The sequence below is a fragment of the Accipiter gentilis genome, chromosome 20, assembly GCF_929443795.1.
Source record: "Accipiter gentilis chromosome 20, bAccGen1.1, whole genome shotgun sequence".
Classification (NCBI taxonomy): Eukaryota; Metazoa; Chordata; class Aves; order Accipitriformes; family Accipitridae; genus Astur; species Astur gentilis.
The window spans coordinates 25995762-26008992 of NC_064899.1; the positions used below are offsets into that span (position 1 = coordinate 25995762).

General features: G+C 35.3%; 1 protein-coding gene across 3 annotated transcripts in view; it reads right to left on the reverse strand.

The window, feature by feature from the left end:
- NFX1 (nuclear transcription factor, X-box binding 1) overlaps nt 1-13231 on the reverse strand; it is a 69533-nt gene that overhangs the window by 39146 nt on the left and 17156 nt on the right. For all 3 annotated transcript variants that reach the window (XM_049823722.1, XM_049823721.1, XM_049823723.1), the window contains exons 4-10: nt 12158-12235; nt 9950-10055; nt 4935-5006; nt 3198-3337; nt 2012-2111; nt 1659-1876; nt 442-539 (exon numbers count right to left, since the gene is read on the reverse strand). In XM_049823722.1, the coding sequence (XP_049679679.1) occupies nt 442-539; nt 1659-1876; nt 2012-2111; nt 3198-3337; nt 4935-5006; nt 9950-10055; nt 12158-12235 (812 nt within the window). The remainder of the gene's footprint in view (nt 1-441; nt 540-1658; nt 1877-2011; nt 2112-3197; nt 3338-4934; nt 5007-9949; nt 10056-12157; nt 12236-13231) is intronic.

Sequence of the window (13231 nt, forward strand, 5' to 3'; positions counted from 1 at the left end):
ACTTCATATTCTCTCCAAAAAATTCTATAACAAATCTACAAGCTATTACTATAAATTTTTAGTGAGCTTTTTATGTTAGGCTACCTTTCTTCTCTCAGTTTACATTACTCTCAGTAAAACTACTGTTCTTTGTGCTATATAAACATTACAGGATAATATAGGACTTTGCAACCAGCTTAAACAGAATTCTGTGTAAACTCTGCAAAAATACTTTAAAAAATTGCCTTCACAGTAAGTAGCCTATGTTAGCACTTCACAGTATAATGTAGTCAGCATCTATCAGTTAGTATACAATGGAGGTTCCTGTAACTAAGGAGCACAGCACCTCTTATACCTCTAAACTTTCTTTTCCTCAACTACTTCAGCTCAGCTCCTTTTTCTCCACAGCTTTAAAAAACAACAAAGATTACTCATTTCCACGGTCAAGCTTCATACACTCACCTTTTTTTTGAAGCCACACCTACAATAAATATTCGATGTGTGAGAACATGGTTTACACTCTCCTTCATGGCAAAGGCTTTCACATGTATGAACAAACTCTAGCAAAATGAAAATACAAATATTAACAATTAATAAAAAAATAAAATCCATGACCTGGAACTTCATACTTATTAGGAGCATCACTGGTCAAAGATACTAAGCTTATGTGCAGCTGCATTTCCAAACAAATTAACCATTTTGAGTTAAATGTGCATAAAATTTGTCATTATTTTCAACTTTTTAATCCTGAATCTATAGACAAGAATTTCAGGTCTAAAATTAACATTGAAAATGCATACATTTTAAATATTTTTTACATTAACATAGAAACAAACAAAAAAAGATTTTTGTGTGATACTATCTTCCCTAAGATCCAGGAATTTTAAGTAATTTTGTCTTCCCTTTCAGTCCAAAAGAATGACTTACTATGCATACCTTCATATTTCACTTACTAGGGTAACTGAAAATCAATTAAAAGCTAAATTACTCATTCCCTTTCTTCCTGTTGTCCTTAGCCTGACGAAATGGATCAGTCATTACTAAGCAACCCTCATCTTGACAGCATTGCTCTCTCCTCTCTAAGGTCTAGCAAATCATGATTAAATATGTAGGCTGTAAAACTTGAGCTTCACACAATCTCACAGTTAAATACACTTGAGTTACCTAAGGCACTCACTAAAGTGTCAGATTCCTTCTGCACATAACTTTCTCCAACTTTCCAATGCTACTTTTTACTTCATGACCCTCTTACAGCAGCAGAAAATGAGTATTTACTGAAGACATCTGAAAAAAGTCATTTATGTCTACCAGTCTCCACAGGAAAGTCAAAGATGTTGGTGGGCTTTTAAAAGACATTAGTACATACTACTCTCTGGAAACTCCTACAGCTCTATTCCTCTACCAATATAGGAAAGGTGCATGTAAACAAAATTTAAAAGGCTAGCTAGTGTTAGTGCTTTCTAGACAAATATATTACCTGATTTTAAGGTATAACTATGAACGAACAATCAGACTGCAGGTTTTACATTACATTCAGTGGCTTTTACACTCAGTTCGGTTAAAACCCCCAAATCACTAAGCAAATACTTATTTCTTGAAATGATACAGTTAAGGACCGCTTTTTTTTTTTTAAAACAACAAAATAATTTGAATACTGTGATGCAGAAAGTTCTAATTACCATAGCTACCACAAGAGAGAGGTTTGCCACATGTTTTTCCACACGACGGGATAGGGTCTGTGCATATTTTACGTTCAACACATCCTAGTTCCAGTAACTTGCTGAGAGGAGTCTGACCACAGGGACAGCGATACACTACTTGAGGAAGTCGTGGACAGAGCTGGCAAGGCTGAGGATGGCATACTTGTGTGCAGTTGTGCCTCCCACAATTTAATTTTCTGGAAAAAAACAAAACCAAAGAAACAAAAAACAAAACAAAACAAAAAAGCAGAATTATCTAAGAGTATCATGATCACTGAATGCAAATAAAATTATCTTTTTCTTTTCAAAAGCCTAAATTACAGTGACCTTACTTGCCACATATATTCTGACATGAGAAATTCCCAAATCCATCAGAAAATTCTTCCTTTGTCCCACACAACACTTCTTTAAAGTTGCTTCCACAGTAACACACTGAAAGAAAGCAATATTCCACAGAAAACAAGAGAATATCAGTGACAAAACACTTCCAGCAGTACAGCAAATATAAAAAGATAAAATATGAAAAAATGTTACAGTCAGCTTTTAGAAGGATAATGAAGTTGCTCCACTTTAGATTTATTTCAGCAATAGAGGTTTCTCAGTCCTACAGAAGCTGGAATTCATGTTTTATTTGTTTTGATAAGGAGATAAAAACGAAAGGGGAAGTACTGTCTGCCCAAAAAGCTTACTTCTTAAAGGAGTATACATAACAAGTTAAATATTACCTTAAAAGTTGAGAAAATTAACTTGCAATTTTCTGTATAAACTGTTCAACAAAAATGTATTTGTATATTGGCACATATATCTGGACAATTTAATTTCCATTCAAGACTAAGTTTAGAAAATTTTAACAGAAACTGTGAGTAGCTTGTTGAAATATGCTTTCCTATACCTCTTTCTATTCTTCTTCCATGCACTGTTAAATCAAGTCTCAGAATTATAGTAAAAGATTAAGTAGGATCATAGGACAATTCAGGTCAGAAAGGACCTCGGGGGGGATCAGCTAGTCCAAGCCCTTAGTTAAAGCAGAGTCAGCAATGAGATCAGACCACATTACTCAAGTGTTTTATTCAGTTGGGACTTGAAAACCTGCAGGTTTCCAAGAAAAGAGTTTTACCTTATAGTTAGTTGTAACATTTCAACTTAGGCTCATTATCTCTCATCCACCCCTCCATGCACAGCCTGTCTCTGTCTACTTGATTACCTCCTATTAGCTACTGAAAGGCTATTTCTCAACCTTCTCAAGCTAACAAAGTCCAGTACCACCAGCCTGCCCTAAGAGGGCACATGCTCCAACAGCCTAATCATCTTGGCAGGATTCTTTCTAGTCACGTTTATATTCTTATTTAAATATATAGTGATGCTGACGCATTTTCCATTTTTTAAATATTCTAGCAATAGATTTTGGTTTTGTTAAGTAAAAACAAAGCACTTGCCTCTTGGTACTGGTTTGTGTTTTTTTTACCCTCTTGTTTTCATAGTATAGAGTAGAGATACATAAAGCATTCCAACACTTACCTTGCTGAACTGTTAACTGGCAAGGTGAACATTTTCCTGCATGGCACACTTGAGTACAGCTGTGCTTACCACAGTTTAAAGTATTTCCACATACATTAGAACAATGAATTTTTGTTGATTGGCCACAGCGAACTGAATGACTGTAGAGAAATGACACCATAGTCTGTCAGCTACCTTAGTATCTATAGAGCATTTATTAAAAAGGAAAATACTTTTTCAGTGAAATGCCAAAACCTTTGAAAGAAAGCATAACTTATTAATGAAAGAGTTTTTAGGAAATAACCCCCCTATTTTTCCTCCTGCTTCCCCTTTCCCACACCCTCTAAAGTAGGACACTTAGGACCAGCAGTACGTCTACAGAATTTTCTCTCAACAAAATGGAAAAAAAAAAAAAAAGGTGACACTGTAACTTGAGAACCTAACATATGGTTATGCATCATGCCAGAAGAGTGGCTATTTCTATTACAGACATCTTTCTGAGACTTAAACAATCTTAAGTCCACTGAGCGCAATGAAGATAGGGATGTGGGAGTTAGTTTTTTTTAATTAAATTGTTAAAAAAGTAGGGTAAAACAATAAATTCTCCTCTTTTTTCTATTCTGGCTGGTGTTATACAATGGCTGTAAAACGTATATTTGAAATAGTAACTTAAAAATATCTTACACAGGTGCCATACCACATACATCTTGTGTACTAATACAGTACCTATGAAAAAATGGTGTTTAGAAGCAAGTTTTTAGTATTAAATGCAGTATTACAAAAATCAGCAATCTGGTGAAAGTACCTGGCACATGGGAAAAAAAATAATAAATCAAAGTTGGTTGAACCTATTAAACATTTAAATGCAAGAATATCTAGAATTTAAAAAAAAAGGTGATCTTACTATGTAAAAGAAAATTCAGCAATCTACAACCAATCCATTTTTCTACTGAAGGCAAAGTGCTTTCAACTACAAATACTGCCACAGAAATAGCTGTACCTTCTTTTGAAAAATTAACATCACTTAATATTACATTCAAACTTTCAGAAATAATTGTTAAGTCTGAAAACTTCTTTTCTAAAGCAAGAATGCTAGCACTGAAATCAGGTTTTGTTTGCTTTGGTTCTGGAAACAAGCAGAGGAAGATATTTTATTACACATAATCAGTTCTAAGTAGCTAGAACAGGGACTGTAAAGGCTCAGAACAACTGAATGTGACAGATCACAGATAGTATAGGCAGTACAGTCTTGCTGGTGGCAATGATTCTATATACATCAAACATGCAAGGAAAAGATAGCCTTCAGGTCTGGAATATACTACATCTCTCTTGCTAGTGGTACAGATTCCCAGAAACGTACATGTTGTTTTTGAAATTATTATTTCTGGAATGGAGTAACTCAACACTACACTCCATTCACACAGAAAGGGTGTGAACCTTTTTCTGCTTCTTTCCCTGTGTCTTCTACAAAATGAAATAAATAAATACTAGAATAGGATTTCAAAATCAACCCAACTCAGATTGCTTGGACAATTCAGCTACATGTACCATAAATTGATTTTAACACAGACAATTCTTTTTTATTATTTTTATTTTTTCTTAAAAGATTAAAAGTAATTGCATTTTTTAAAGTATAAAATTCTCCACATTTATTTGTATGCTAAAATAAAGTCACAGCTCAGAATAAACTTTGCTCTGTAAACTTTCAATAAACTATTCTTATATAAACTTTTTTTTGTATAATAGAAGCATTCTCACCTTGTTTGTCCACATTCACATGTTTTTGTCACAAAGGCTGGGCATGAAGGGCAAGGTCCTGGATGGCACAGGCTTAAAAATAAGTTAAAAAAGCAAACAAAATTGTAAAGTTAACTTTAGCTTTAATACACTCCCAGAAAAACAAACCACCATGACCCAAACTGCAGTGCATTAGCAGAATATTATACAAGCCATCTACAGTCCTGCAGGGTATGAAAGCATTATTAACACAAGAAAAGAGTATTGGATAACTACAGTTGCATCAGTCTCAAGTGTCACTGATGCTGAAGGAAAACTTCAGTATTCCTGATGCTGTCAAATCAACAGTAACAGTGCTACTAACACATTTCATATTTTGCATTTCACCAGCAGACATGCAGCATCAACTGTGTTCATCACTGCTAACACTCAAAACAAACATCACATGTCCAAACCATTAATACAGACCATTAATACAGTTCTTTCTTCAGTGATCTTAAATAGATTAGAGACAAAAACTTCTCTACGAATGTCTTCTTTTGAGTTGGTGGCTTTATCTTTGAACTCAGCATTTCTAACTCCACCAGCAAGAGCTGTTGCTCCTTTGCCTGTAAGGTAAGATGTGGGAGACGCAGCGAGTCTGCCTCAGTTTTCTTCCTTGCTATCAAGTGCATTGATGACACGCATGGGAACTTGCCAGTCCTTTACTTATCAGATCTCACCTCCTACTTCAAGAAACTAGATGGTCCCTATCTGCATATAAGACCTCTGTTGGGCACAGACAATTGCAAGTTTGTGAAATTGTACTTAACTAACTTGACTGCACTCTTCCTTAGCCAGCTCCCAGTTGCTTTTCTTTGCAAATACAGCAACTTTCACATGGAAAAATTATCAGCCAGGACTGACCAGCCCAGATGTCCTAGCCAAAAGAAAAAGGAAAAAAAAAAAAAAAAAATCCCCAAAACCCATAAACACAGACTACCCTATTAATAAATTCCCCAAGTACAGTCACTATGCAAGCACTAATTAGCACACCAGTTACTATAGTCATATGCAATATAATTGAGTCATGTCAGCAGTTTGTTAACAGTGGTCTGGCTCCCTTCTTCCTCTTCCACTCCTCCCAGTTGACAACAAGGCCTAACCTGTCATCCAGCTTATACCAGCTCTAACAGTAAAGCCAAGCCGTTACATGACAAACCAATTTGACACAAAAAACCACCACCAAGAACAAAATGAAAAAACAAACCACCAAACCACAACCCTCCCTCTTCAATAGGTCAGGTTTATGGCATAATGAAGAGTTAATTAAGCACCAGAACAGGCACAAGGACCACAAGAAAAAAGCAAAACTGGATGGAGCAGAGAAAACACGATACAGAGAGAAATGGAAAGAAAGCAAATCCATTAAATTAATTAAAACTGTATTGTGGAACTTCAAACAATGAGAACTAACTTAAGCATTCTGCAACAGAAAACCTCTTGTAAGAGGACAGCGCTATATATTTCACTGTCTTGACTTCAATTCTCACAGACTCATGAAGGATTCTAATGGCTGGATGCCACTTTATAAACTTAAGAATCAGATTAAAAGTAGATATAAACTCAAAATACTATGATGTAGGTCATAAATTGGAAAAGAGAGAAGACACATCATCTTCAGAAATATTGTCATGTTAAGTTTTCTACCTGGTATATTATTTTCCTCAACGCTGTCATATTCGAGCAATGTTAACATTGCTTCCGTGAGCCCAGTCTTGGCACACTATCTGATGATACTATACCACACAACAGCAATTTATAATGATCACGGATATTTTTAAGTCATAAATACCTGTAATAGTAGATTGCAGTCTTATAGCAAGATTCCTTTTGTTAGAAGGGTATCATGCAATTAACTTCCAGACATCTCCAATTTTTGATAATGTTTGTTTCTGAGACAGTTTTAAGTAAGCATGTGTCATTTTGTTAATATGAACAGAAAAATTCTAGTAATGCAAAAACTAACCCTTTGAAATGAAACTTCCGACTTCAAAAATAAGCATTCTTTACACATTCCTCCAGATACATGCACTTGCATGCTACTTATTTAGCAAAAGTCTCTGGTGCAATTTGGTTTACACAGAAGCTATAGTATGTCTACGGTTCCAAGATTTACTTGATCAATACAATAACAGTTAAGATAGAAATTCAAATTTCATTCAGCACGCAGACACACACAGAAAGTGCAGGAAATTCTCCTTAGATGATAAAGATGGGTCATGCCTTAGAGTTTTAGTCTGTTTTAAGGGACTAAACAAAATGTTAAGTTAAACGTCTTAATGGTGTTACAAACTAAACTCAGAAAGACAGGTTAAAGACTTCAGTATTAACTTCTGTTCAGTGAACGAAGTCTTATTTTTACTGAAACGCCATTATCTATCATTAGCATAGAGCAGTTAATTCACAATTTACTACTGTTTTCTAGAGAACTGGCAAACAACAGAAGTTGTAATGATAGATACATCTAGACATACAAAAAATTAAACGTCCATCTGCCTGACGGTAAAAATACTAGAAACTGTAAGACAGCCCAAAAAGGCTTCCAGTAGCTGCTGTGGAAAAGATTAAAGCACCAAAGATCTATGAAGGAAGACCAGACACTAAAATTCAAACTAGCAAAGAGAAAATTTCATTTACTGCTTTTGTAAGACCTTTTTCAAATGCTCTCAAGGCCTTGCATGCTTCCAGTTGGCAGGGAGAACTTCAGAGTCTTAAAAGTTTAAGTTCGTCATGAAGTTTATTATCAGGAACATTTTCTTGAAGGTTAAGCTAGATGTTTCTTTGATGTAGAACCTAGCACAGCAAAATGAATTTCAGCGTATTTGAACTAAAAATGTGAAGAGAACTCACTTTGTGAAGTGCTACGCATACCGCAACTCACACTAGTAAAAGGCTTGCAAAGCAATCCCCTTTCAAACAGCTGCTTGCCTGTTCCTCAGCTCTGCCAAGAAGCTGTTTATATAAATGGTTACTAACCCAGTTCAGTAAATCTGAGCAAATATTAAAGATTTATTATTAAAACAGTGTAAGTTACCCTCACTCATTTTCACCAAAATGGGCTAGCTAGCGCCACAGTTAACACAAGCATCCAACTAAACTCTATATCATGGAAAGGAGATTAAAACAATGACATATATGTTTTTTAAAAAAGAGAAAAAAAGATTGAGGAAATACAGTTAGGAATTGGCCAACCATTTAAACAATTCCATACACAAGGTTGGGGGCAGTGGGGGGGAGGGAAGCAAACCCCCAAATCATAAATGAATAACCAAAATACCACTTCAGTAGAAAACCATTTGTTCTATTGGTATAAAGGGGATCAACACATAGATGTAAGCTGGCTACAGGCAACAGTAGGCTGAAGAATTATTACATCTCTGTAAGCTCATTTTTTAAATTTGAACATCAATTTCAGACATTCCTGACAAGTATAAAGGAGATGCCAAATAATTTGAAAGCCATAACCACCAGGGTCACAAAACCTGAAAATATGTAGGATGCATATGTCTCATTACATCATTTTAGACAGTGCTTATAGACAAGGGCCTCAGAAATGATGCTCTAACACTGCAAAGTAGAAAATTATGACCAATTAGACCTTCCCCACATACAATACACTTCTTGCCTGAACCTGGCTGTCACCCTAATCTCTAACTAGAGTATGAGCTTTAATATCCTTTCCAAAAGCATCTACATGATGCTGAGAGCTCTAGACATTCTTACTAGCCGTATGAGGATCTGTTCTCTTTTGAATCTTATTAATTATTTGCATCTCTTTCTAGCACGGAGATGACCTGCCTAGCACAATGTATTTGATGCATTCCAAATTTGCCACCTTCTGATTTAATTGAAGGTCTCATTTCCTACTCAGGGAACATAGCAGGGGGAAAATCCCCATATTTTCAATGTTTTCTTGATAAAACTAATAACTTTACAAAGTATTAAAGTAAAAGGATCAAAATCTTCTCCCATGACTTTTAATCCAATTATTTCTCCTCAACCACAAGAGTCTGATGCTTACTCAGTTTTAAAGGGAAAACAGATTCTCAAGTAACTTAATCCACTTTGATCCATTTCAACTTGCTACTTCAATAATGTAACCACCTAAGCAGCACTTGGAATAGCACAACTGGCACCACCAAAAGATTACATGACCAGTCACATCACTCTCAGAGCTGCTCATTCCACAGGGGACAATCATTCGCACAAGCCTAGTGTATAGCGTAACACAATGCACACAAAGGGCAGACAGCCGGAGGGAGGCTGCAGTTTAGACCACCAACAACTATTACAATGGCTTACTTTCAAAACCTCCTGTACTCTGCACATTTCATCTACACGGCAGAGGAAGCAAGTACAAGCATCCTAATGCAAAGCAATGAGAACAATGTTCCTCTGATGTCATATATCGGGAGAAAAGGGGATGATGTTTGCTTGTTTCTGGCAGTGTCACATCAGATAGCTGCAGTGTAGATACATGGTGTGTGGTTTCTGAAAACTCAAGACATCACTGCAATTCAGATTCTGTTGCTAGGCACTGCATAAATAATTCAGATATAAAGAGCAGTGGATAGCTATAAGCATCTAAATCTCCCATACTCTGAATGTTGATGGAAGAGCCACAAAGAATCCCACATACTTCAACTGCAAAGGGTTTCCTAGAATAGATGAGATTAAATACTGGAGAAAGGGCAATATCAAGAATAACTTTTCTACTTCAGTCAAAGTTCTTGAAACCAAGTCAGGGAGCTGGTTCAGTTCCTAAAATAACGATGGAAATGTTGCTACACCTGTTGTGGACTGCCTGCTTATTCTCTCTTATGAAATCACTTTAGAAATAAAAATAAAAATAGCCTCCATTTCTTCCATGTTTCAGCTGAGCTATAAACCAAATACACCTCTAAGCATATCCTACAGTCAAAAAATGTCCAAATATGGTCTCCAGAAATTTTCTCTGGATCATTTCAATATTCATACAATAAACATTTACTTACATGTTACAAAGATGTGGACAGTCCAAACACTGCCTCTTCTTTCCACAAAGCTCCCCACAGCTATGTGGGATTTCATTTCTATTCCATTCAGGATTGTGCACCTTACCTAAACCATGTCAAAGACAAAAACATATTTATTGCCTTGAATACGATACTGAATTTGGGAGAAATACCAGGCCAAAATGAAAAAGCTGTATTTTCAATATTGGCAGTATTTTTCTTTGAAAAACAAAGTGGCACAAGATGTTTTGTGGTCTTCTCCACTTTCAGTGCGGATATATACTCAACTTCTTTAGAAGTGCATGCCACTGGAATATCAAGCTCCAGAAGATTCTTTCCTTCTATGCTCTCAGCAGGCACTTAGGTAGCTGGTATTTTACATTAAACTGATAAAATACAAGAAAATTAAAAGCCCCGCTTAGTTGGTCAGGCTGCATAGTAGGTAAGAAAATTAAAGGGTGAAACTCCCTTGCTGCCTCAATGCAGAAGGGGGGAAAAAAAAAAAGTCCATTCCCAGAAAATAAAATATATCTGGTAACGTGACGGGGAATAGGGGCAGAATGAAATGACTGGGCAAATTATAAAAGTTACTTCTCTAAAAGAAGCAGACTCTACATAAATCTAAACATTAAAGCTTGAATAACAAGTGATAAATCCAGTATGTTAGCTTCAAGTATTCTGTATTTCAGACAAGCACTGAAACCATATTTTAATTAACCTGACATACTGTTAGCAAATTTCATAGCTCTAAGTGCATGACATGATCATCAGGGTTAAAGTTAATTACCATGGTTAACACACACACGCCTAATTTGGCGCTCTGCAAGAGGGGAACTAAATTAGCAATGAAGCAACTGAGCCAGTGTTACAAATTTGAGTTGCAACAATGAAAAACACCAAGAAAATGTATTTTTGGTGACATATTTTAACTCTTTTAGTATACCTTCATATATTCTACAAGTAGCAAGCTGGAAAAATATGAATAAAGACCACAGATGGCATTTATTCACCTAAGTTTCAATTAAACTAGCTGAATACCCAGGAAAATGCTGGTGATGTCCAAATGCTATAGATAATTTTACATTAATGATATAGAAGATTAAAGTCTTATGTTCCAACATGGTGCTCTGCTAATATTAAGCCTATGGACAACTTGAGGTTCCTATTGTAGATCTCCCAAAACTATGAAACAGTCTTTAAAACTAGGCAGATTTTCTTTCCTATTTAACAATAGACAACCTGTCTTAAAGTGTAATTTTCAACTGGAATCAAAACATTCATTCTAACTGAATTATTATCTCTATACTTGTAAGATTTTACATATTATCACACCAAAACTCTCTCTCACCTGCACTGCACTGTTCTTAACTCACTCACTAACACATTTAAATAAAAGGAACTTTAGATAAAATTGTTACCTATTACAGCATATATCTAGTTTCTTTAGGGCAAGTGCACTAACTCCCACTTCCTGTCTCAATTCCAGGATATTCTGTTTTGTGGAAAGTGAGGTGAAACTTCCCAGTGACTCTGACTTAAGGAAGGGAAAGCTATGTGAAATCAACACAAATTCCAAAAGTGTAACAAAATTTATTTGCAATTAAGTAACATAATATATGCAATTAAGTAACATAATTTCTCCCTTTTTGTCATATACTTACGGCTTAGTGAATGTTGTACTCACTTCATTTACCTCTTATTAAAGATGTATCTACATAAAGGTCTGAAAAGTCTGAATATTATTTCCTATTTAACCTTTATGTGTCCCCAATCAACATAAATGACAAAACTGCTAAGTCAATTTAAAGGTTTAGACAGTTGTATGCTTTAATTGTGTGTTATTGTGGTATGTCTTGCCACAAAGAGACATAACACATCCAAGTTATTTCAGTCCTTCTACAGAAGGAAAGCGTGTAGGGTAGCAGCCCAATTCTACCATTAGTCTATAAAAATCACTATTTTTACATAGTGATAGGAAAATATTTATCACTTATGATTTAATATTTCTTTTGTTAAATGTTTGAAGCAACATATGTGTGATTCTCTGCGCAGCCACCTTCCAGTGTCAATAAAGTGTTAAACAGGGTTAAATTTCAGGGATGTAGCAAACAAGCAGCAACATCAGAATTCAAATTTAATTAAAAAAAAAATTAAAAAAATCAAAAGGACAAAATTGTTTTTCTTTGCAAAAGCAAGCAAGAAACTCACCACAGAAACAAGTGTAAGTTTTAGGAACTTGTGTAGAAGCATTCTGACAAGCTGGACATCTCCAACCACTATTACCATCTGTAGATAAAAAAATTAAAGATAAAAATTACTTGAAGCAAATAAAAGAGCTAATTTGCAAACCTTGAATAAGTGCTCTTGCCTTGGTTTTTTACCACCGCTGCAACCAAACTAAATTTTTCCATTTAGTCAGAAGTGGTGAGAAAACAGGTTAATAAAAATGCATTTTATACAGTATCAAGATAAACACAGTAGTGGTCCTTCATTCGACCAAGCTCCAACTTTACATAGAAGCAAGAACAAATTTTAAAACTGCACTTCTTCTACTATCATGTACCCTGTTATAAGACATTCTACCAGAATATAAACAGTCTTCACCATCGAAAGATGTGAGAAAAAAGGTGTTAAAGTGTGGGAAATTGGTGAGAAAAATACAATTACCTAAAGTCTTAAGCACCACCTGTATTCTCCTTTTTGTTATCCTCTCATGTTATGCATTTACACATCTTGTAGAAGACCAATTTAGTATTGCTTCATGTCCAGAATAGATTAGTGCTATATAAGCCAGAATAATCTACTTTTTAAATTATTTAAAGTTGACAATACCTAGCTATTGACTAGGATATTATTTTTCAAGTTGGTATTTTATTAAATTTTGGTTTTCTTCTGCATTTCAGGAGGATGTTGGTTAGCAGTAAAGAACGTCAGCATAAGGAAAGTGACATTCATGAAGATGTTTCCCAAATGTAGTATATATCTGGCTATGAATGATACCAGTGTGAGAGCACTATTGAACACAAAGGGGGGCAGGGAGGAGATTTTTTTTTAATCTATAGAGAGAGATATAAAAATGTATAAAAACTCATTAGCTCTTGCTGTCTCTCTTAACCAACCAATTCAGTGTCGGTAAATTAACAAAGCTGTGATTTTAGAACTGTTCTTCGCGATGAAGAAATCTGACCAAGATTTATATTTTTCATGTTATGAATGCAGGAGGGATTGCAAACAGGAAACCCTATGCGTGACAAGACAACTGCACTGCAATGACAGGCACAC